Raw genomic sequence first — 24,586 nt, 5'->3', positions numbered from 1 at the left:
CATGATGCTGGTGACATTGGCAACATGCAAGCGGAAAAGGATGCCAACACCAGCTGATCACCAGCTGGCAGGAGACCACTATTCGTGGCAGGGCGGGGGAAAAGTTTTAAAGGTGGCGTGGGTGCTTTAATGTTAACATATGCTTTTCTGCCGCCGGTGCTGAGCGCCGCAGCTGCGCATCCGCCAGCTGGCAAAGAAAAAAAAAGCCCTGTTTTTTGGCCGCCTGTGAAGAAGCTGCCTCTCTCTTTGCAGCGTCCTGCGAGGTGGGCGGTTTGGAAACTTGGGGCAGAAACGGCCCCAGGTGAGGCGCCTTCACTGCCCCCCAGGTGGAAGCCCCATACACCTGAGCCACGCCCCCGGGGCGGGCGTCTGGAGGCTCCATATTCAGCAGAATACACCTCCAAGACGTCTCCCCTGCCCGTCGGTACCCCCGCAAAATTTCGTCAACAATTTGGTAGCATGTAACCCATTTTGGAATATAAAAAAGCATTTCTATTTTTTTTCTTACTACGTACCACAGATAATCTGTTTCCAAAATTGTAGCAGTATTGCAGGCAAACGGTCGTAAAACACACCTTTGTTTGCCCCTTAAATGCAAAAAAATAATTATGGTCCACATCTCTCTTTATGAAGTGTTACCTGGAGTTTCAGTTGTCTATGGAGAATTTCTTGGGGGGGGGAATCGGGGAAAAAGGCATCTCCCAACAAAGTTGTGTGATTGCGCTGAAGATTTCAGACACATGGTGCTGACTTAGGACTAGGAATGCGCAGCAACAACCATTTATGGGGAAGTCCGGGGAAGGGGTTTGTTGTGGGGCATTCCTTGTTCCTCCCAGATGAATCCTGGATCAGTGGTACAATCCATCTGGAAATCTTCGAGGCGATCACACAACTTTGCCGGGAGTATGCCTTTTACTCCTGGTTGTGTTAACATATGGCTGGAGAAGGAATCAAGTAATACTGGTGTAACACAGTGGTCATCACAAACAGTTCTTGCTGACAGAACAAACCTAGGAAAGCTTAAAAAACCACATATAGAACTATGTCAGAAAAGGCTTCATTCCATCAAAAACCCTAACTGTGCATCACTCACTGAAACTCCAGGTAACACTCATAAAGATGATCATGTGGGGCCATAATAATTTGTTTGCATTTAAGGTGCAACAAAGGTGTGCTTTTGACGACATTGTTTTCCACCACTATTCTGTCTTTTTCCATACCAGCCAGGGGAATCTTTAAGGATAAAGGAATGGCATGAGATGTACAGTGCCTTGCCAGTACAAGAAGTTTCTGTCTGAAACACATGGGGGAGTTGTGGCCATTAAACTATGGATTCCCCTCAACATATGTCACCTCAGGTTTTCTGTGCCTGGCTTTTCCACACTTGGGAGGTACACAACAACACAAAGAACAATCTTAATTGAAATAAAACTCTGATATTTTTAAAATACAGTGTGGCCCCTTGGTGTCCTGCTGGGGTTTGGTTCCAGGAGTGCCCTGAATACCAAAATCCATGGATGCTCAAGTCCCATTAAATACAAGGATGGTATAGTAAAATTACATAAATGGCAAAATCAAGGCTTATATATTTTAAAAAATACTTTCAAGCTGTGGATTAAAAATATATCTGCATATGGGGGCTGGCTGTAGTGCTTTCAGAACAATGCAAAGTATTGATAGCTGGATCCTCTTCCCTGGTATCTGAAGAGAAAGTAGACTGAAAAATCCAGGAAAGTTTATGCGGCCCAACTTCTTTCTTCCAGTTGATGACTCCTCAGATGCATTTGTGGAGTGGAAGCCAGGGACAACACACACAGGAACGCCCATGGCATATATATGTCTGTTCCTGGCTTTCACTCCACCAAATGCGCTGAGGAAGTAAGGTTGCATACTATCAACTTTTTCTTCCATTGAGTCCAAAGGGGCTACAGGATCTGCCTCCAAATGGCTGGTGCCCTTCACAAGTCTTTTCCGACTTATGCGACCCTAAGGCGATTAGTTCAGAGGAGGTTTACTGCCATTCCCTTCCCTCTAGGCGGAGAGAGGTGACTCGCCCAAGGCACCCAGTGGGTTTCATGGCTGATGGAGATGCAAACCTGGGCAGGTCCAGCACTCAATCCACTCCTGGCTCTAAAGAGGACCCTAGATTTGTTTTGTTTCAGATGCGAACCCGACCTAGTTGATTTGCATTATTTAAAATTGTTTTAATATAACTTTATATTCATTGCCTTGTTGCACTGAAATACTTGCATTCGTTCTGGGTTTTTTGGAAGCTGTGTGGAGAGAGAGATGAGCAGGAATCTGTTGCCCCTGAGGGGCCAAAAGTACCCCCCCTTTTACCTCAAACGCTGCAGGAATAACCCAGTTTGAAAAACCGCTTTAAACTGCCCTGGGCTCAATGCTAGGGAATCCTGGGAACTGTAGTGGTTCGTGAGACAGCTCTGGGCCACAATAAACTACAGTTCCCAGGATTCCCCCCAGCCACTGATCCAGGGCGGTTAATAAAGAGTCTGTTGTTTTGACATGGAAGAACGAGGCGGAGAGCGAGGTAAAGGAAATGGCGGCCCAGCGCCTCAGTGGAAGAAGAAGGCTCGAAGGGGCAAAGCCCGCCTTCCTGCCTCGTTCGCGGCTGCGTTTTGGGTACCTTTAGAGAGAACCCTCCCTCAATTCCCTCACACGGACAAGGCAGGCAGCCATGATGATGATGATGATGACGATAGAGTCCCTACAGTGGGAGAAAGGCAGGATATAAGGAAACAACAACAAACAACAATATCCCCTCATGCTGTCAAGAGATCAACGAAGGGCTTCAAATATAATAATAATGATAGAGTCCTATATTGCAGAAAGGCAGGATATAAGGAAATATATAACAACAACAACAAAATAATGCCACCTCACACTGGCAAGAGAGGCAAGGAAGGGCTTCAAATAAAATAAGAGTCCCTAATTGGGAGAAAGGCAGAATATAAGAAAATAATAATAATAATAATAATGGCTCAATGCTGGGGGGCCTGGGAACTGTCATTTTGTGAGACATTTAGCCTTCTCTGTCGGAGGGCTCTGATGCACAACAAACACAATCCAGGATTCCCTAGCACTGAGCCAGGGCAGTTACACAGCAGTCCAAGATGGATTAGGTATTTCTGCAGTGTGTTTTGGACCAATGTCGCCAGCCCCTTTCCTTTGGCTGCTCAAACGGTAATTCTACATGCTCAACGTTTTAGGTTAGGCAACACTAGAAATGGTGGACTGAACATTTTGTGGGGTGGGGCAATCTTATGGGTTTGTGGCACAGTGTCCTCATTTTGTGCCCTGCCAAGAGATACACACATCTCACTGGGGTACTTCCCTCTTCTGGGCCATTAGAATTACTAAGCAATGATACAAACAAACAAAATGAAACATAGCCCCTTTCATCTATTAAAACACAAGGTAGTGGAATTAAAAATTAGGCAAGCAGGCATGGTGTTTAACTGGATCTGTCTTGTTTTTAATCCTCAGTTAGACAGGTGCAGTACTGAAATCTTCCTTAGGAGTTTATCACACTGGGCTGATTTTGGCATTAAGAGTGATTAAAGTGTATTCAAAGCATTCCAGAAATGAAGCGGAAATGGTGAAAGCAGGAATTTTATCACACGCAGTTGCGCAAGTAAAGTGATAACGGCAATGCATTGTTGCTGAAAAATCCTGAAAATAAAAAGATGTGCATTAATGCTTCTTTGTGACCGCTTTAATGCGGGTTTTGTGTCAGTCCTGTAAAACCATGACGCGTAATTACGTATTTTTCTGGGATATTCACGGGATAAAACTCCAATGCCCTTGTGTGATAAACTCCTTAGGTTGTTTTGTGAGTGAAAAGAAAAATAACTTTTGGGGGGAGTGCTGATTAGCCTACAAGGCCAAAACCAAAGATGGCAACTGTGGGTGTCCCATTTTGAGAAGGACTGCAGAACAGGTATTCGGAGGGAGGTATTCAGAGGGGGAGGTATAGCTTTCTGGGGTGGTTGTGAAGACAGTCAAGTGGGTATTTTCTCATATCTTCACATGTTCAATGATCTTGGGGGGGGATGTCCTCAAATTGTGCTGAAACTTTTTTTTTTAAAAAAGGTGAGGGGGGGAAGTCTTTTGGTGATGGAAGGGTTCAGGGGCCTGTGGGGCATGCTATGGGCAGCACCCCTGCTCTAAACAGTTTGGGGCCAAGATATCGTTGAAAGACGTCCTCCCACACAAGTCTGCCTGGGACTCAAGATCTTCCACTGGTGCCCTGTGAGTGTCCCAATAACCTGAGAGGCACATGGTAAATAGGCCAGGACATAGTGGGGCTCATAAGTGATACATATAAATAAAGTATTTAATACTAAGAACCTATGGTTGTAGTTGTTTGAGTGTGGTCTTGGAGACCAGAGACCCTTCACATTCAAATATAGCACTGTGGAATCCACTTTAAGATAACCTCACTGACCCACCTTAAAATCCTAGGATTTGCAGTTTAAGGGGGGAAATTTAGAAATCTCAGAGAGCACTACTCCGCCTCAACAAACTACAAATCCTAGAATCCCCTAGGATTTGGTCATAACTGTTACAGTAGAAAGGTTTTGAATCCCCATTCAGCCATGGAGACTCACTGGATGAGTTGGGCAAGTCACACGTACTCAGCTTTAGAGGGAAAGCAGTAGCAATCTCAAAGAATAAACTGCCATGGAAACCTTAGAATAATGTTGCCATAACGAGAGTTATTTGAAGACCATAGGCAAATAAACAATTTAATGCAGTGAATGGAATGGAGCGCTTTTTAATTCTACAGCTCCCTTTTCAATCAAAGATTTAGAAATACCAGATTCATGAGCACTTTAAGATCTGAATGGTTACTTTGACTGAAACTCTTTCATGCTCAGTCAGAGCTAGCTGAATAGTCAGGGTGTCCAGATGTCATAACTACAAAGGAAGACGAGGCACTGCAAAATGAGGGACATAAAGAAAAATGTAGAGCAAATAAAAGCTAAAAACGGCAAGTGCTTCCTAGAGTCATGCTCAAAATGGAGGACATTTTGAAATTCCCTTGGACAGAAGGTTGAAATGTAGGGTGTGTGTCCGGAAAAGGAGGATATCTGGTCACTCTGTGAATTGTGTATAATGGGAATGGTATAGGGGACACTGCCTCTTGGGGGTGTATATCCAAAGTGCAAATATTTTAACTTATATTAATTTATATATAGTGATTGATTTTCCCTCATAATAGAGGAAAACTCAAACCATCATTGAGAATGAAAAAGAAATTCCAAAATGTTAAGACATTTTTTATGAATAACTCACACAACAAAATGCTGTACACTATGTTTATAATATGAGATATGTTTATCCTATTATTATCTTACAGGTCCAGTGTCCTTTACATACCAAGCTCTACACTTCTTGTACCTTTAAAAAAATAACAAAAGGTTGTTTATTCTATTTTAAAACCTAGAACTTGTTCCCCCCCAAGAAACTCTTAAGTGGCTACAACATAAAATACATAAATGAAACCTGTTCTCAAAACTTAAAGCAATCACCAGAAACACCAGCTTCGCAAGACCCTTTGGTGCTGAGGTTATACAGCCAAGGAAAACAGTGACTCTAAATCATTTAAAACAACTGTGAAGAGCTTTCATAAAAATATAATGACAGGAATTGAGAAGATAATCATTTGTCATCAGTGCTGTCACATGTACCATTCAGTAGATGCCTCTGGCATTTGTAAACCACATTAACACAATATTCAATCACCCTAAAGTTTGTATCTGGGAGGCAAATCAAATTTTCCTATAAACAAGATATTGTAGTGTATGTCCTGGAAAAGAAGAATATCCTTGCAACCAGAAGTGCATCTCTCAGCAGACACTCCTAATCCCTTGTAAAAAAACAAAAGTAACACAGCACAGCTGCATTATGTCACTAAAATCTGTTGAAAAGGCCCAGAGAGATATGGTGCTTGTTGTATCTCCTCCAAATATTTATTTTTGGTTTTGAAAAACAAGTAATGTCTGTCTGCTCCCACAGGAGGCAAGAAGTGTACACATCAATAATTTTAATATGTAGGCACTAACTGTAAATTCAGTCATTATGGGACAAGATTTTCCACATTATCTATTTTACTTAGACCTGGGCAATAATGCAAAGTGTGCCTTTCAGTGGGAATCATAACTTGAGTACAAATCCCCCAGGAGGCTTTTACCCTGGAACAATATTTACTGTTATTCTTTGCTGTTGGAACTACACTGGCATGGGTTGTGTCACAGGAGGAAAATAGCACAGACGCCAGCTTTGAAGGAAATAAAATGTTAGAAAAATAAAGTTGCTTGAGGCTGGCGGATTATGTCTTTCTTTCCTCCCATGGCTGTGCTATCCATGAAAAAGTGCGAGCATAATGCAGCCGCATTAGCTAGATTCTAGCCACTGGATATAAACATCATCATGGAAGATAATTCTGTCATGGCTACTACCATGATACATAATTATAATTACTTCAAGTATGGATGTAGTTTGTTTCTGAATATCAGACGCGAGGAAGCATGACTGAGGGTGCTTGAATCCTGTGTCTTCACTGGTCGGCTTTTCAGTGAGATCTGAATGCCACTGTGGAAACAGATTGCTGGGCTAGATAAGCTTTGGTCTGATCCAGCAAGGTCTTCTCATGTTTTTATTAAATCAAAAATATCTAGGTAAATAGAATACTTTAGATTAAGAATAAAGAAATTAAGGTGTAGTGCTCGACAATATCTGCATTCTGTCACATCCTGCGAGTGTGAGGGATCACATGCTTGAATGCCCTCCATGGGGAAGATGTCCCTACGCATAGAAAAACACAACACATGTCAGGGGAAAGGATAGGCTAGAACCACTCTCCCCAATATCTAGTTTTCTGTTTGTAGAGATAATTATTTTCCTATGAAGGAGCATTATGCTACATTCGAAGTGGTACAGACCGGGTACAGGTTAACAACATCATAGCTTTACTGACTGTTAGAATTTCAGTTACAGCTATAAAATAGGGTTCTACAGGAACCAATACGGGGTCAGAAAGTTATACTTTAATTTATCTCCATGAATACCGGTTCTTAATACACTCCTTTAAACAATCCTTCTATCATATTTATACAACAGTAGTAAAGGGAGTTAATAAACTATGGGGAGAGAGCAGCAGCAGCAGGGAGGGAGAGAGGCAGCGGGGGGGGGGCTCAGCTGGCCCTGGAATATCCCCCCTCCCACCTGGCGCCCAGCACACAGCGAGGGAGAGAGTTGTGGTGAAATTACTGAAATGGGCAATAAAAAACGCTGTAGAACAAGCCCTGATACAACAAAGCATAACAAAGCTTCCAACAGCTTAAAATCATGACTACTTGTAATGAGGAAACTGTGAGTATCCATCTACATGGCAAACCAAACAGAATTTACAATTCCAACTGCTAAACAACCTTTTCTTGTGTTGGAAAAAGAAATGAGCTTTTATCTGAACTTTAGCATCTTCAGGGAGTGAGCCGGTTAACATCATGAAGGGGGTGTCCCTGGAACTAAATGAGTCCGATGGGAAAACGGCCAGATACTGAGAAGGAACAACTCACAAAGCAAAACAAGTTAAATCCTCCTGATTCGGACAAACAATGCCTTTTAACAGCTCATACTGTTATCTTCAATTTAGGAGCGCTTAGGGAAATTGTTAATCAGGTAGAGCTTCTCAAACATTCCTTTGAGACTTTTATGCAGAGCAATTAGTGGCAAAAAGAGAATTTAGATTATGTCAATAGAGAAATATCCAGTAAAGTGAGGATTCCCACTATCAACAACCCCAGAGGCAGTCTACCAGTAACTTCTAAGAGATGGGGGAAAGAAACCATAGCAGGTGTTTTACAAGAAACCAAGTTATGTTGCAAATTGCTTTTAACAGTACAAATAACGGCAGAGGGAGGTCTAAGGAACCATAGATCTTCGTGAGCCAACTTCTACAGGTGCCCTCCTACGACATTGATATTCTTGCTGTGGAATGGCTTCCTAAATATCAACTTATAAGCGAATCCGGTTGACTTTGATCAACCTACACCTCTCATGTTGTTAAAAATGAAACCTTTTTATTCAAGTTCCAAATAATTCCAGCACAGGTTTTTTCGTGATCAATATAATCTCCTCTGTTCCCAAAAGCATGGTAGTGGGGGCTTGCAGACAAAGAACGCCCCTTGACACATTCCTAAAGGAATCCCTAAAGGGACCTTGAGTAAGACCACACCGAAGCCAACTTAGTTAAAACCTCCAACAGTACGGCAGAGAGGCAACCCACAGAGAAACAGGCCACAGATTCAGCAACTAATAATAATATAGAACAACATGACATCACATCCAGAGTAGATGACCTTAAAAATGCGGCTTACACAAAGGATTTGGCCATACCACTGTGGAATTCAATAATACTGCTGAGGTCCATGAGGTGGAGAGGACTTTATAAGGATGTCTATTGATGCTCTCTTATCAATGAATAAAAAAGACCTTACAACTATATTCCGAAAACCTTTGGAACTAAGAGAGTTAACACTGTACCCTCTCTGCATGAAGCATCCAACAAACAAAAGGATCCAGCTCAAACAGAACCTTGAATATTGATGATGACATGGACTTAACATCAGCTTGACAACTAAGCTTATTATGTTGGAATAATTAATGGGCTGGGGAAATAAGTTCCATGATGCAGATTTTGCAAATTACTTCAAACTTTTAAAATCTATGTTACAAGAGACATGGGCACTTGAAACTAATTTGCCATCTCTATGGATTTCAGCATTTTCTGTTCCCGCAGTTAAAAGTTGTACAAGAGGCCGTGGGTAGTGGTGGTCTTACAATATCAACTGTTGATTTACAGGCGGAGATTCAACCAATAACTTGTGCTTTTCCAAGGTTATACAGGTGCTAGTCATCAAGAGCATGTGTTTTGGTTCCTTATTTGTATAAATGTTTACTTTCCCCCTAACTTAGCAAAGAACGTAGGTCCTACAATATTTTGGGATAGCTTATCGGAAACCATATTTTCTTTGGAGAGTCAATATCCCTCTACAAGGCTTTTACTCTGTGGAGACTTTAATGCTAGAATTGGAAATGACCAAGGCAGGTGGAGAGTACTAACCAAGGATCAACTGCTTATATGTACCTGTTCCTAGGATCTCAAAGGTAATTACCAACAAAGCTGGCTTTAAGCTAAGAAATTCTTTTCTTGCATGGCTGCAGTGCCTTACGGAACCCATTACGATCTGACATCAGGTCCATATACTTATGTTACCAACAGGGGAACAAGTACAATAGATATAAATAGTACTGCAAACTGGTTCCTGATATTTGTAAATTTGAAGTATATTCGTGTTGAAAGTGATCATTCCCATGTCATTATTATTAATACTGGTCATTCACCCCCTTGTACTTACTCCCAAAATTTAAATCTAATATAATCTAAATGGAATTCATAAGGAGAACAGAGATACGATGGTCAATTAATTTGGGCATCTCAGTCATCAGATGCTGGAGAGTATTACCTTTAAGTCCCTACAATCAGCATTTAAACTCACTTCAGATATTTTACACATTTTTTCAAACCATCATCAAATGCTTAGGCCCCAGTTGGTGAGTAACAAACAATTTAATCCACACGGTAGCAACTAACAAATGGTTTGATTTGGAATGTCGAAATGCTCGGAAAGCACTGATGAAGTGCTCTCGGCAGGCACTTAGAAACAACGACAATATCTCTCCTGACATCTTAGCCTCTATGCGGTCATCCTATAAGGCACTCTTAAAACAAAAAAAGATGAATATATTAGAAACACAATGGAAACCAACAGCGCAGAGCTGTTACAGAAAAAAATGAAAAACAGTTTTGGGATTTACTGCCCTGGCATGAATAAGATTAGACCAGTTATTGTTGGACATTACAATCACAACAATGGTAATGCCATTTTAGTAACTCTATGGAGCTACAATGCAGAGCACACTCTTTTTTTTGATTTAAAAAACTGCCTATCTGCCTCAATGGCCCCCAGTTTTCAGAATCTGAGATAAAAAGCTGATTGCAGCTCGGGCATTGAATAAAGCCCCAGGAGAAAATATGATGCCCCCAGAAATATATAGAAACTTTTCTGAATGGTGGGCCCAATATAGCTAAGGTGGTTACCCAAATCAATAATACTGGATAACTCCGTAGGCGGAACAGAGCGTAGTTGTCCCCATAATAAGAAGGGAATAAGAAAGATCCTAATAACTATCGGCCCTAAGCCTTCGGGACGTGGATTCTAAGCTATATTGTAGATAGCTATTAAATAGACCGGAGGATTGGGAATTTAATAACCAGATTATTCATCCTGAACAAGCTGGATTCAGGGAAGGCCAGAGTACTATCGACCATGTTTGACTCTTTATTATTAGCCCAGAAAGATGAAGGCCCTACAAAACATCGTTTGCTGCCTTATTGATCTAGCAGCAGCTTTTGATTCAATTGACAGAAAACTTGTTATGGCATAAACGGGCCAACACTAATATAGACAACCGCTTATTGTTTTTGATTAAGGAACTTTATACCAATACAACGCAAGGATAAGAGTGGGTACCTCTGGCTCACTAACTGATCCTATCCTACAAAAAAGGAGTTAAACAGGATGCCTCTTGGCACCAACACTTTTTAATCTATATTTGAATGACATCATTCCAGCACTTTCTGGCCAGACTTTTTTTCCACACACTTGGATCAAAAAAGATCTCTATTCGGTTATATGCTGATGACATGGTTCTAATTTCACTTACACGTAAGGTCTGAGAAGGTTACTTTCCAAGCAGAGGCATTTTGTTCCAAGGAAAAGCTTGTTATCAACTAAAAAACTAAGGTAATGGTTTTTGGAAAAGACACTCTGATTTTCGTTGTTCTATTAATGGTCATCAGATTGAACAATGCAGAGAATTAAGTATCTCGGCATTCATTTCACAGAAAACTCTCTTGGAAGCCCCACATGAAACTAGTAGAGCAGTAGCTGTGAGATCAATTGAAGCAATCCTTAGATTCTATAACCAGGCAGGGGGTCATCTAGTGGCACCTACTGTCAAAATATACCAGAGTAAAGTTATAATCCAGATTTCTTTATGTGCGGCCGTGTGGGGTTGGGATGATTCCCAAGGGTCAAACTGAGGCCATCCAGAATATGTTTCTCAGGAAATTGCTCCTACTTCCACCTGGCACGCCTGCAAGCCTTGGTCGGGCTGAGGTTGGCCTCCCTTCCATTAGAGCTCGCATTCACTTTACTTTACTTAATATTGGAGATCTGTTAAAGATTCTACGCTTAAGGTTTTCCAAGTTGTGTTTTCAATATTTATCAACCTGTAAAGTCGGGAGCTCAAGACACCAAGGGCTGCTTGAATTATATCCTGCTCTAACTGAAAATTCTTTCGTTTGAATTCAAGAGAGAAGCTCCGTGAATATATTTTTAACCATGATGTACACTGGATAGAGTGGCTATTAATAATTCGAAATTTTCCAATTGGTTAGATTAATAAATGGACCACAGATGGCTGTGTATCTAGGGAATCTTACATTTCGAAAGCTTAACAGGCTTTTACAGCTCTTCGCTTCCAAACAATGCCCTCAGCCATGATTGACGGTAGATATCACATACACACCAAGGATTCCCGTTTAATGTATTTGTGGAGCCCCAAAATCGAGGATTTGCCTCAATTATTGTTTTCTTGCTCACTATATACGGGTCCAAGAGCAAAATTCATGGGATCTATTCTTCCAATTTACAGTCTAATACCATCTGAAAAGATTTTTTATCTCTTGTCGGATATGGATTCTAAGGTAACTTATAAGGTTTCATGTTTGCCTCAGCAGCAAACAAATTCGGGCAAGGGTAATAGCAGACATTGCTTTTGAGGTCAGGGGGATGACTTATCAAAACTTTGAAGCTGTTTCTGTTTTTGTTGTTTTTTTTTAAATGTTTTTAATGATTCTTAGGTGGATGATCTACCTAACCTTGAAGTGGTTTTTTCTTTTAAAGTTGTTTTTATTTAATTGATTGGAAGTAATTATGTATTAAAACTGATGCGATTTGATGGAATTTTATAATTCTGAATTGCTGTTATGGGTTTTATTTTAATTTTATCATGCGAATGGCCTTGGCTTATGCATTAAAGATTGAATTGAGATTGAATAAACTATTGGAAGTTCTCTTATATGAACATTTTATTACTCTACTGTTCCAAACACAGGGTCTGGGGTAGAAATAATTGGATTATTTCTAACCACCAAGCAAATTAAAACAAGAGATGGGGCTGAAATCATCTGGTATCACAGAGCAAACAGTAAGTTACAAATGACAGAAGCAATAGAAAGTAAGAATCACTGGAAATGTATTTGAAGGTAAAATAACTACAGTTCATTGGCTTTTGTATGCCAGATATTAGGAGGGAACCATCTTTCCCTTAGGATGCATAAGTCTTGGCCAACCCTTTTCATTCAGGCATAAATATTCTGACTGGATTTTTCTATCATTTGTAAAGGCCCTGGAATTAGAATGAAAGCCAATGGATTCCTGACGATAGGTGCTTGGGTTATTAATCTAAGTAAAATATTAATAGTAACCACTTCCTGTTTTGAGTTCCAGTAACTATAACTTTCTCTACTCAGTCTTCTTTTTAAAAAGACAAAAAATTGTTATGCTATTAGAATGAGGAATAGCTCAGTCACAATACTCAAAATCATAAACAAGGACTGTGAAAGAATGGCTTGAGGTCACTGTATGGAATGAAGTGTTAGAAAGAAAGTTTCCCATCTTCTAAGGTCCCTTTGCACAAACCTAGACCATCTCAAGTCTCTTCAGAAGGTCCCCCCACCCCTAAACAGGGTGGGATGGAGTGCAGGAAGTTATTGGAGAAATAGGAGAATCACCCAATTTCAGATATACTTTTTTTAAAGGACTATTATTCTCTGCAGGGGAGGAATGCTATCACAGATGAAAACAACAACATAGTGGACAAATGGAGCAAATTATTTGAAGACATAGCCCCCTTTTTCTGGATCAGTATGCAAAGGGACTAACTGCGAGAAATAAGTTGGTAGCATTAGCTTTCTTAGACTTAAGTGTACTTATCTGATTGATGGTAAACTGCCTAAGAATAGACTTTTATAGCTATGAATGAGCAGGCTGTAGGTGTGAATGAGGCATAAAAATTTAACCTAAAGTACAGGTCCTGTCTGATCTTGGAAGCTAAGCAGGGTTAGCCCTGGTTAGTACTTGGATGGGAGACTGCCAATGAATCTCTAGTGCCATAAGCTATATCAAAGGAAAGAACTGGAGAAAAACCTCTCTGTGTATTCCTTGGGCTAAAAAAAAAAACCAATTAAATTGATGGAGCTCCATATGTCAACAGGCAATTGGAAGGCGGAATAGCAATAGAAATGCAAAACTTGTGGGTATGGTGACAAGGTGACAGGTTCAGTGTTCTGGTTCCCCAACAGCCATAATTAAAATTGAACTTATCCACTCAAACCATAGCCACAAATTTTGCATTTCTATTGTTATTCACACATACAACCGGCTCATTCACAGCTATAAAGGGTTGTTCCTAGACACTTCACTGCTCCATTCTGATGAAGGAGACTTTCCGTTAAGTCTATGAAAGCTTATGCTATCAAATTCTTTCTCTTAGTCTCGAAGATATTACAAGATCTTTTTTCATACTACTGCAAATTATATGTGCTTTTAAAAGCACTACCAAGTGAAAAAATCATTAAGTAACTGATTTCAAGAGTAAACAAAAAGAATAAAATGAGATTTCCTTTCGGTTTGCTGCTTACTTGTGAATTTAATTCTCACCTGGTGCTTTTTAAATAAAGCTTTCAATATACTGTACATGTTTTAAAAGTGGAATTCATCATTTTCCTTCCATCATTTAACATTGTTGAGGTAGTGGGTAGTGGGATGACAAAGTTTGTCAAAACGATTGGTGCAAATCATGTGGTCTTCCAGATATTAATGGACTTCATTCAGTTCACAGAAACCCTGACCAAAATAGCCAGTGATGAAGAATGCTGGGAGTTGCAGAACAACTACATTTGGGGTCATTCACACTCACTTTTTTGTACCGAGGAGATGTGGATCTGTGCAGTGATGTAATACTGAATCGATGTCCAAACTATGTTTAGAGCGATCAAATCTCTGCAACCTGGTTCTGCATTCACACTGGTGCCACTTTTGGATTAACATGGCAGTGCGTCATGGTCAGGAATGGATCCCAGCGATCCGAATTGATTTGGTACCACATTTGCACTACAAAAATGTGAATTGCTCCCGGTGCTGAATGCACCAGGTAAAGTTGCTTTCTCACCGCCCCTGCCCCCCCCCCACTATGCTGAGTGCGTTCGGTGCACAGTGTGAATGGTGCTGAAATAACCCGGTTTCCACAGTATGAATTTCATAGTGTGAATGACCCCTTGGAAGGCCACTTGATTCTCACCCTAGTCTAAGTGAAGAGTAATAATCCTGTTTTGTAAAGTGGAAACTTTGAAAGACTGTAGTTCCTTCTGTCTGATACTTCATGCTCTCCCTTCCCTGGATTAAACTAATTCTATTGTTGTATTAACAGTAGAAAGCAGTAACTTTTATCCTGATTGTTTTTTTATATCATAGCACTTACATCTTTCCTGCTCTTGTGTTTATGCACAGGTACTGCCCACATGATAGAAGCAGATGTCCTTCTTTGTGAGGGGGACGGAGAACCAATTATGGCTCATCCACCAGAAACAAGTAGTGATAACACACTAAAGGAATGGCTAAATGAAATTAAAACCACTGACAAAGGCATCAAGCTTGATTTTAAAAGGTATCAAAGAAAAGCTTATATGTTATTAATATGTAAAATAAAGGGTAGAAATTTGTTTGTGCAATAGAACAGCACAACTGTGCTGCTGTATGCAGTGGTAGAAGGAGGGAAGAGGCTGCAGCCACTGTGGCCAGCCCATAAAGGAACTAAGGCACTGGAGAAAGTGGATGATTTGAGCCAACAGATTTTGTCTGCCTTCCCTTGCCACTGCTGTGTAGACCTGAAAAAGTGCAACCAGTAGCATAATGCATCAACCAAATTCTGTCCTAAAACTGCAATCCTGAACACGAAATAAATCTGAACAAAATTTGGTAGGATTTAACATATGAATAAATGTGTTTAGGATTGCACTTTGAGTAATGTCCTACAAGACTATCTTTAACAGCGTTATAACATTGGCCAGGTCCAAACGGGCGCAATAGGGCGCCTTCGTCACATGCGAAGGGCGGTGCCTCTAGACGCCCCTTGCCCCTCGCATGTGACAAGGGCGTCAAAATGGTGGCACCCTGTACAGATGGGCACCGCCATCATTACACAACGGACGCCTAGCATCAGCACATCACGGCATCAGTGCTTTTTGCCAGTTCTTTTTGGTCCGCGAGGAAGTCCCGCAGTCTGGAGGCTGTGGCTTCCCCGCAGACCAAAGCTGGGCGCCAGGAGACCATCCTTTTTGGATATTACAAATATATGACACTTTCTCCTAATGGTAAATAAAATACATTGCCCTATTAGAGGATAGTCCATTAGGTCAAATGTGGCAGTTCATCCCAGTGTGCTCAGCCAGCTCACTCTTTCTTCCTTACCATCTCATAGATGTAGTTCATGAAGTGGCATTAACTGTTAATGTCATCCTGATGAAATAGACTTAAGTCTATGAAAGCTTATGCTACCAACTTCTTTCTCTCAGGCCCGAGACACACCGGCCAAAAGTGGTGTGCCCTGGCAAAACTAGGGTACCAGAGCACGTGGCAACCGCACGCTCCAGAATCCTAATTTGTATGGGCGGTGGCATCATGGTGGCGTCCTGTCCACATGGGCATCAATAACATACTCGTGATGTATGCAATGCGCCACAAAAAGAACTGGGTTTTTTTTTTTTTAACTGCGGAGGAATGCCACTCGGTTTGGCAGCTGGAGCGTCCTTCCGCTGTTAAAACGGGAAACTCCAGTCCACTCTTTAAGGGAGGTCTGTACTGCCCCTTAGTTAGCCTCAAAGATGCTACAAGAATCCTTTACATTTTGTACTTTTTAGTTAATTGTTGTGGAACTTAGTAGGCAAGTCCCTTCCTAAAGATTAACAGGAACACAGAATGAAAGTGGTGGTGGTGGTGGTGGTGGTGGTGATGATGATGATGATATCTTACCCACCTCTCCCCATGGGGAACAACAACAGATATACATCAGTTAAGAACACAACATTATTATTATTATTAACCTTCATTTATAAAGCGCTGTAAATTTACACAGCGCTGTACATACAATCTTTTTAATTGGACAGTTCCCTGCCCTCGGTGCTTACAATCTAGAAAGACATGACACAGAAGGAGAAGGAAGTGGTGGTGGGGAAGGGGATGAGGGCCAGCAGTTCTTCTCTACCTCCAAGGCCTGGATCAGGGGAGATGGACTGGAGGGAGGGCTTGGCTTCTTAATGGATGGTTAATCATCTTCCAGGGAGGCCTGTTGGAGCTAGCCTGCCTCTCTAGTAGGATAATACATATAAAATACATAACAATACAGGAAATGATTCACTAAAACAGGCAACAAAAGAACATCAAATAGCAAGGGACAATTATGCAATGCCTGGGAACTCTTCTCGGAACAGGATGGTCTTCAACTCTGTTTTGAAGCTGGTTAAAGAAGTGATGGCTCTTGCTCGCGGGGGAAGAAGGTTCCAGGAGTGAGGGGCAGCGAGTGAAAAGGGGCAAATCCAAGATGGGGCAGAGGAAATCCTGGGCTGGGACAGCAGACCTTGACTACCAGAACGGAGGGCCCTGGTGGGAAAGTGAGGAGAAAGAAGGTCTGATAAGTAAGGAGGGGCCAGACCATGGAGTGCTTTAAACGTGGACAGCAGGAGCTTATACTGAATACGAAAAGGGAGGGGGAGCCAGTGAAGGGATGCCAACACAGGAGAGATGTGATCAGAGCGGTGGGCGGATGGGATAATGCGTGCAGCTGAATGCTGGACAGAAATTAAAGGACGGAGGTGAGAAAGAGGAAGCCCAGCCAGGAGGACATTACAGTAATCAAGTCGTGAGACCACTAGGGCATGGACCAAGATCTTGGCAGTAGAGGCGGAAAGATATGGTTGGATTTTGGCAATATTTTACAAAAAGAATCTACAAGCCTTGGCTGTGGTCTGGATCTGAGGGATACACGACAGAGAAGAATCAAAGATAAAACCAAGACTGCGGGCTTGCTGGACTGGTTGAATAGAAATGTTGTCCACAGAAACAGAAAAGGAGTGTTGAAGGGTGGACTTAGGAGGAAAGACAAGAAGCTCCGTCTTGGACATGTTGAGCTTCAAACGCCGATGGCGCATCCACTGCGAGACAGCTGTGAGACAAGACGAAACTTGCTGTTCAAGCCTTGGAGAAAGATCAGGGGTGGAAAGATACAACTGGGTGTCATCAGCATACAGATGTTAGGAAAAACCAAAAGAGCTAATGAGTTTACCTAAGGACAGTGTGTAGAGAGAAAACAGAAGGGGACCCAGAACAGAGCCCTGGGGAACTCCAACAGATAAGAGAACAAGAGAAAAAAGTCTGACCGCCTGTGACTACTGCAAAAGATCTGTCTGACAAATAAGATCTAAACCAGTTGAGAACAGAGTCTGAGAACCCAAGGTCAGAAAGTATATCAACTAGAAAACAGTAATCAACAGTGTCAAAGGCTGCAGACAAATCAAGAAGGATGAGAACAGAGTAGAGGCCATTAGCCTTGGCCTGTAAAAGGTCACTGGAGATCTTAGTGAGAGCTGTCTCAGTAGAATGCCTTGGGCAGAAACCAGACTGAAAAGGATCAACAATAGAGTTGGCTTCAAGGAACTCAAGACAGCGAGAATAAACAACCCATTCCAAACCCTTAGAAAGAAAGGGAAGAAGATAAATCGGACGATAGCTAGACAGAGAGGAGGGGTCAAGAGAAGTTTTTTTCAGAATTGGGGAAATGAGAGCATGTTTGAAGTCTGATGGGAAGGAGCCTGTAGAGAGAGAGAGATTGAAGATATGGAGAAGCGAGGGCAGAAAAGAAGGAGCTATAGAGATTAGAAGACAAGTAGGAATTGGGTCGAGAGAACAAGTTGCAGGTTTGGAAGAGTTCAGAAGTGTAGAGAGTTCATCCAAAGAAGCAGGAGGAAACACAGAAATTTTTTTAGGCGAGGGCAATAGAAGATTATGAGCAGAAGAAGAATTGGGAGGGACTATCTCAGTGAGAATAGTGGTAATCTTTGAGATGAAATAATTAGCGAAGTCATTAGGAGAGAATGATGAAGAGACAGGAGGAGAGGGAGGTTTAAGCAAAGAGTTGAAGGTGGAGAACAAACGCTGCGGGCACCTCTCATTGGCGGAGATCAGTGATTTGTAATAATTCTGTTTTGCCATAGACAGGGCGCGTGAGCAGGAAGAAAGAACAAATTTGTAATGGATAAAATCAGCCCACTGTTTGGACTTTCTCCAAAGACGTTCGGCTGCTCTAGAGCAGGACTGGAAAAACTTAACAATTGGAGTAAGCCAGGGCTGAGGCCTAGTCTTAGAGGAAGAAGTGCATACAGAGACAGGGACAAAATGGTCATCAGTTAAAACATACATCAGTTAAAATATACATCAGTTTAAAAGAACAAACAAGACACATGTGTATTAAAACAATCTATGTTTAAAATTCATTTATGTTTCATATGCACCTTATACACATAGCCTGAAGGTAATTTAAAACAATATTTTTAATCATTTTGTGCATGAAACAAATTTTGTGTACGTTGAACCATCGGAAAGCGAAGGTGTAACTACTTCAGCCACCCTTGCGAAAAGGATCCCCCTCCCCAGTGTTTAATATTTCAGAATTCTAGATAAGGGAGACAAAACCTATACAGTATGTCTCTCCAGACAGTCAACTCATATCTAGCCAAGTAAATGAAATCTGAATTTTATTGTAGAACTGAATAATAGTAACTAAAAAGGGAACTGAAATAATGGTGAGATAAGTGGTGGAATGAGTGGAAGAAGGAGTAGAAGAATGAGTAGCAAAACAGTAAACAGGAGATGATCTGATGGGCCTATGTTCCTCTGGCCTACATCCAGGTGGCACAGTGGTTAAATGCTGTTACTGCAGCCAAAATGTTGTGAGTTTGATTCTGCAGGGCTCTAGGTTGACTCAGCCTTCCATCCATTCATAGGTTGGTAAAATGAGTACCCCGCTTGTTGGGGTAATTGGCTAACACATTGTAAAATGCTTAGAGAGTGCTTAGCACTATAAAGTGATACAGAAATGTAAGCACTATTGCTATTGCTGTTTGCTGTTGTTATTGCTATCCAGTTTACTTCGGTAACACGTGTAATCCTGTGTTACTTTGGTAACACAGACCTGGTGTCTCTAGTTTACACCCTGTATTATGTTTCTACAGATAGCTTCATTATTTAGCTAAGCCTTAGACATACAGCCAGGGTCAGAACCAGACAGCAGAGTTTTTATTAAGATAATGTATACCATATAGTCCTATTGCAGTTGGAGTACACTGAGTCACTGACAATATTAAAACTGTAGGTGTGATTAACTATGGCAATTAAGGAGTACAACAGTAAAGTAGTGATGCCAGCTAGAATATATAATTTTACAATCAAAAGATGCAGCTGTACCAGATATTTAAAAAGAGTTTAAACACTGTACTTTTAGACAGCATTTGATTTTTTATATGTCAGCATTGTATGGCATAGAGGTTTGAGTGTTGGACTACGCCTCTGGACTACCGTATGTCTCTGGAGACCAGGGTCCAATTCCCACTCGGCCATGAAACCCACTGGGTGACCTTGGACAAGTCACATGCTCTCATCCTCAATGACAATCCTCTTCTGAATAAAACTTGCAAAGAAAACTCCCATATTAGCTTTGCTTTAGCATTTAGGGTTACCATAAGTTGGAAACAACTTGAAGGCACATAACACACTCATGCATTATCTAATCTGGTCCTAGCATGTATGGCAAGTATTGGGAACTTTCTGGCCCTCCAGATGATGTTGGATCCAACTGCCACCTGTCTTTATCAGTGGTGATTGATATGGCAATCCAGCAACGTCTAGATGGGCACAAGTTCTCTGCACCTCAAGTATTGTAGGTAATATAAAATGTAACGCACTCTCCCCACTCCCAATATATTAAAATATATTGCCCTGTGTTTATAGCCTAGAGGCTGTGAATCCATCACTGCGGCTTCTTGGAGACATGAAACTCAGACAGCCTGTTTGGATCAATGCAGACATTATCCCTGGACCAAATGGAAGTAACCAAGTGGTAGATGCAAAGAGATTTCTAGACACAGTGACGTCATTTTTTCCAGATGTAACATTATCATTAGGATGGACAACTGGATGGTTAGGTCTAAAATGTAATCAAGGTAAGAATATTCAATACATATTTGAATGCAGTCACAGATAACGCTTAACTCAAATTTGCTTACTTGGGTTGTTCCTGTTCCATGCAATTCGTCTGCCTACTCTTATATATACAAAGCAATGTGAGGCTGCTATTATGCATGCTGGCTGGAGTCCTGGTGATGACATTCACATAGGTCAGAGTTGTGCAGCCATGTATCTTTTTTTTTAAAGAACTTCTACAAGGAGCTATTCACTAGTATTTATGTAGTGTCCAACCCTCTCTGCGCCCCCAGCAGCAGTCTAGGGAACTGCCACATCCATTTACTTGTTGCAAGGGGAGATAGGCAAAGCAATCAGGCAGTACCTAGTTGCAGACAGGAGAAAAGAAATGAGTTTGCTTTTCTAGCTTTCCAGCAACTCTCTGGAAGAGAGTAATCTCATTCCCTTTTGCCCAGCTGAATAACTGCAGCTAGCCCAGATGATGCCTGGCCAGGAAATGGAGGTGGCAGTGCCCCAGGGTTGACTGTGGCATTGGATGGACACATTGTACTGTGTTCTCACATCCCTTTCCCTTTATGTTTCCTTTTACAAAGTTAGTCTTGTTTATATTTTGAAAGAACTCCTGAAATATGTTCTTTCCAGATGTAGCAGCTTTGAGGCTTCCCATAATACAAACAATGGTCACTTGGACTGGTGCTGTTGGAAGGGGAGGAGGAGGAGTGTGTATAGAAGTTTGATGGGCTAGGAATAAGTTGAGAGATGTCCTGCTGGCAAAAGGGGAAAGTGAATGACAGCTAGCACTGGTTACAGGAATCTGTACCATGCATGTTTGGGGAGTGGGGGCTTATGATATTTGCAATTTTTCAGCTTTTGCTGGGGTCCTGTGGCCTTACCCCCAGCAAATCTGGTGAGCCAACTGTAGTACTTTATAAAATATTGGTCTTTTGTAAAAATGTATATTTTTTATTATAAGTTACATATCAACATGTTCCACTGATGCTGAGGATTTCTGAATGCTGTATTGTTTGTTCTCTTTCTAGGCTATAGTTCAGCAATGGTGCAGGAGATGGCAGCAATATGTACAGATCTTACTCAGCCAATAACATTTCCTGTAAGAGCGGCTTTAGTACGCCAGTCCATATCTGAATTGCAGTGGTTATTACAGCAATCAAATAGGTATGTTTAACATCAGTTACCTATTTTAGTACAGTATCACTTCAGTTCTTTAAATACATTTTCTTTTTTTCTGCAACACATAATGAAAATGTCATTTGGAAAAGTCATTTTAATTTATCATGTTTGTTTACTTTCAAAGGAAATTGCTATATGAACAGAGAGCTGATTTAATATATTGGCTATTTTGCTATTAAACAGCAGTAAGCAAAGGGTGTTTTGGAGCTTCCCAACTCTCATTTTTTTGCAATTTTTTTTTTCATCAGAGAGCAAATTACTTTTTTTTGTTAAAATGGAAATGGTAGCTTTGTTATGTTTTTGGCTCTGTGGTCTATTTTGGGGTTAGGAGAAACCTTTTTGCAACTTGTCCAGCCCTTCAGACCCCTGACATTTTCCCATTTCTACTATAAACGTATAGTTAAAATACATAATAATACATGCAGATGGTGCTTACAGTGCAGTCATTGTTTATGCAGAAGTAAGTTCCAGATTCTTAACCAGATACATGTAGAATCTTCCCGTCAGGCCATCCTGCTCAACATGGGAAATTGGGGATGGATTTCTGAACCACCTTGTATTTTAAAGTCCCATGCATTCTTTGAACATGAATATAAGGCTTCTGGCTTAATCCAAGCCAGAAATGAATTTCCATAGCTCATTCACAAGAGCAACAGGAAGAGGTTGGGCAAGGAAACACAGGTTGTCATTCCTGGCTTCGTATGACATGTGCCAGTGTTCATGGGAAAGATTGTCAAAAACAACTGAAAGAGACTTCTCAACTCTTCCATTTTTAAGGGTAAACATGTGAAAATATAACAGTAGTGGGATAAATCCAGTTGGGTGAAATGGCCTAAACAAGAGAATTAAAAAAAATATGAGCATCATGTTCTGAAACCATTTCATTTACAATGGTTCTTCATCAGGGAAATTGTGAACAATGAATTTTTCCAATTAGATAGTGCTTGCTCTTCAGTCTCCTGTGGCATGAGCTGTTTTAATTATTTAATGATAACCATCTTAAATATTAGTATTTTGTTTCCTTATGTTGCTTTAGTTGTTTGTGTGTATACATGTGTAAAACTAAACATATACATTTTTGATAATTTTTATTCCAGATATACCCTGACCATTTGGACAGGAAAACATGATGACTATTCTGTAGAAGATTTACTCGTCATCAGAGATAGTTTTGATAAATGTAGAGTTTTTTATGATATCTCAGAACCACAAGATTCTGCATTCAGAAAGGCCATTGGAATGTAAATTATAGCATAGTCATATCTTTGCTGGTAGAAAGTACTTTGGCTTGGATTCAAAAGCTAGACTCCTGTTGCATTAAACCAGTTTGGGCATTGGTGGTAGGAAAGACTAGAACCACAGCAGGCATGAAAGATGGCAGGCATTGGAGAAATCAGTTGTCATCTCCCTTCCCTTGCCATTGCTGCATGACCCTAGCAAAGTGCAATTGCTAGCATAATGCACCAAATTCTCACATAGCTGTCCTTCTTTGAACAATTCATTTTAATAGAATCAGCCTTTTATTGCTTCCCCTGCCTTCTGCGGTCTCAAGCCTTTCCAAATTCCCTTCGCTACCTAACTGTCATCTTTCGGCCTCTGAGGGAGAGAGTAGGCTGGCACAGTTCCATCAGGGGCCGGCCTGAAGAAAGAGGCTCCTCCCTCCCTAACTGTCATCTTTCAGCCTCTGAGGGAGAGAGTAGGCTGGCCCAGTTCCATCAGGGGCCGGCCTGAAGAAAGAGGCTCCTCCCTCCCTAACTGTCATCTTTCGGCCTGTAAGGGAGAAAATAGGCTGGCCCAGTTCCATCGGGGCTAGCCTGAAGATAGAGGCTCCTCCCTCCATAACTGTCATCTTTTGGCCTCTGAGGGAGAGAGTAGGCTGGCCCAGCGTCATCAGGGGCTAGCCTGAAAAAAGAGGCCCCTCTCTCCGTAATTGTCATCCTTCAGCCTGTGGGGGACAGAATAGGCTGGCCCAGCTCCATCAGGGCTAGCCTGAAGAAGAAGAGCCCTCCCTCCGGTCCATCTGCCTTGGTCCAGGCCTCAGAGGGAGAGAAGAATACTGGACCTGATTCCCTCCCCCCCCCCTCACCATTCCCTTCTCCTTTTGTGTCGTGTCTTTTAGATTGTAAGCCTGAGGGCAGGGAACTGTCTATTATCCCCTCTGTTGTAAACCGCTCGGATTCCCAGTGATTGGGCGGTATATAAATAAAACTTATTATTATTATTATTATTATTCCCTCAGGTGTGGATGGTGTTGGGGTATATGTGGAAAAGGGTACAGGTGCAAGTTTTGGCAAAAATAATCTGAACAACAAGGCAATTTAGACACCAAGCCACTTTTAAAAAATAAAATAAAATGATTTAATCAAAACATAATTATTGCAAATCTTGTATTGTGTCTTGTTTTCAAGATACACCCATCCTCTTTACAGAGTTTAGGTTCTCATCTCATATGCAGGGGGAAAAGCTTACAGAAATTCCATTCAGCCCTCCTAAGGCCACTAGTTTCAGCATCTGAAAAGCCTTCTGCTGGGCCTTGCTCTCTTTTATTGTTATTCCACAGTCAGCTTTTTTATAAGTAGTCATCTCATTTTGTCCTCATCCAAAATATAATAGAGGATGACATATTATGAACTTACTGATCTAGAAGTACTGCACTTATCATGCCTCACCATTGTTCCCAGGTTTCTAAGGGTTGATGAGGTCTAGTGTCCATTATCTGGAAGGCCACAAGGTCCTTCCTCTACTTTTATATCATTTGCAGTGTAAGGGTAGCTACATGGCTCATATAATTAATACCTAACTTGAAACAGGAGATAGCAGGTGCCCCTAGTGCTCCCAAGATACTGAGGGTTGTTGTTGTTTCCCAATATCTACATCTTTCATCAGTGCCCTGAAATTCCTAGGAAAAATGAATCTGTAGTTCAAGGATG

General features: G+C 41.3%; 1 protein-coding gene across 4 annotated transcripts in view; it reads left to right on the top strand.

Moving 5' to 3' along the window:
* FAM151B (family with sequence similarity 151 member B) overlaps positions 1-23,322 on the top strand; it is a 102,793-nt gene extending 79,471 nt beyond the window's left edge. For all 4 annotated transcript variants that reach the window (XM_042449630.1, XM_042449627.1, XM_042449626.1 and 1 more), the window contains 4 exons: positions 14,724-14,880; positions 20,274-20,485; positions 21,506-21,641; positions 22,754-23,322. In XM_042449630.1, the coding sequence (XP_042305564.1) occupies positions 14,724-14,880; positions 20,274-20,485; positions 21,506-21,641; positions 22,754-22,901 (653 nt within the window). In that variant the 3' untranslated portion in view covers positions 22,902-23,322. The remainder of the gene's footprint in view (positions 1-14,723; positions 14,881-20,273; positions 20,486-21,505; positions 21,642-22,753) is intronic.
* Positions 23,323-24,586: the final 1,264 nt, after the last annotated feature.

This window comes from Sceloporus undulatus, chromosome 2, assembly GCF_019175285.1.
Source record: "Sceloporus undulatus isolate JIND9_A2432 ecotype Alabama chromosome 2, SceUnd_v1.1, whole genome shotgun sequence".
Taxonomy (NCBI): domain Eukaryota; kingdom Metazoa; phylum Chordata; class Lepidosauria; order Squamata; family Phrynosomatidae; genus Sceloporus; species Sceloporus undulatus.
This window is presented reverse-complemented; position numbering and strand designations above follow the sequence as displayed.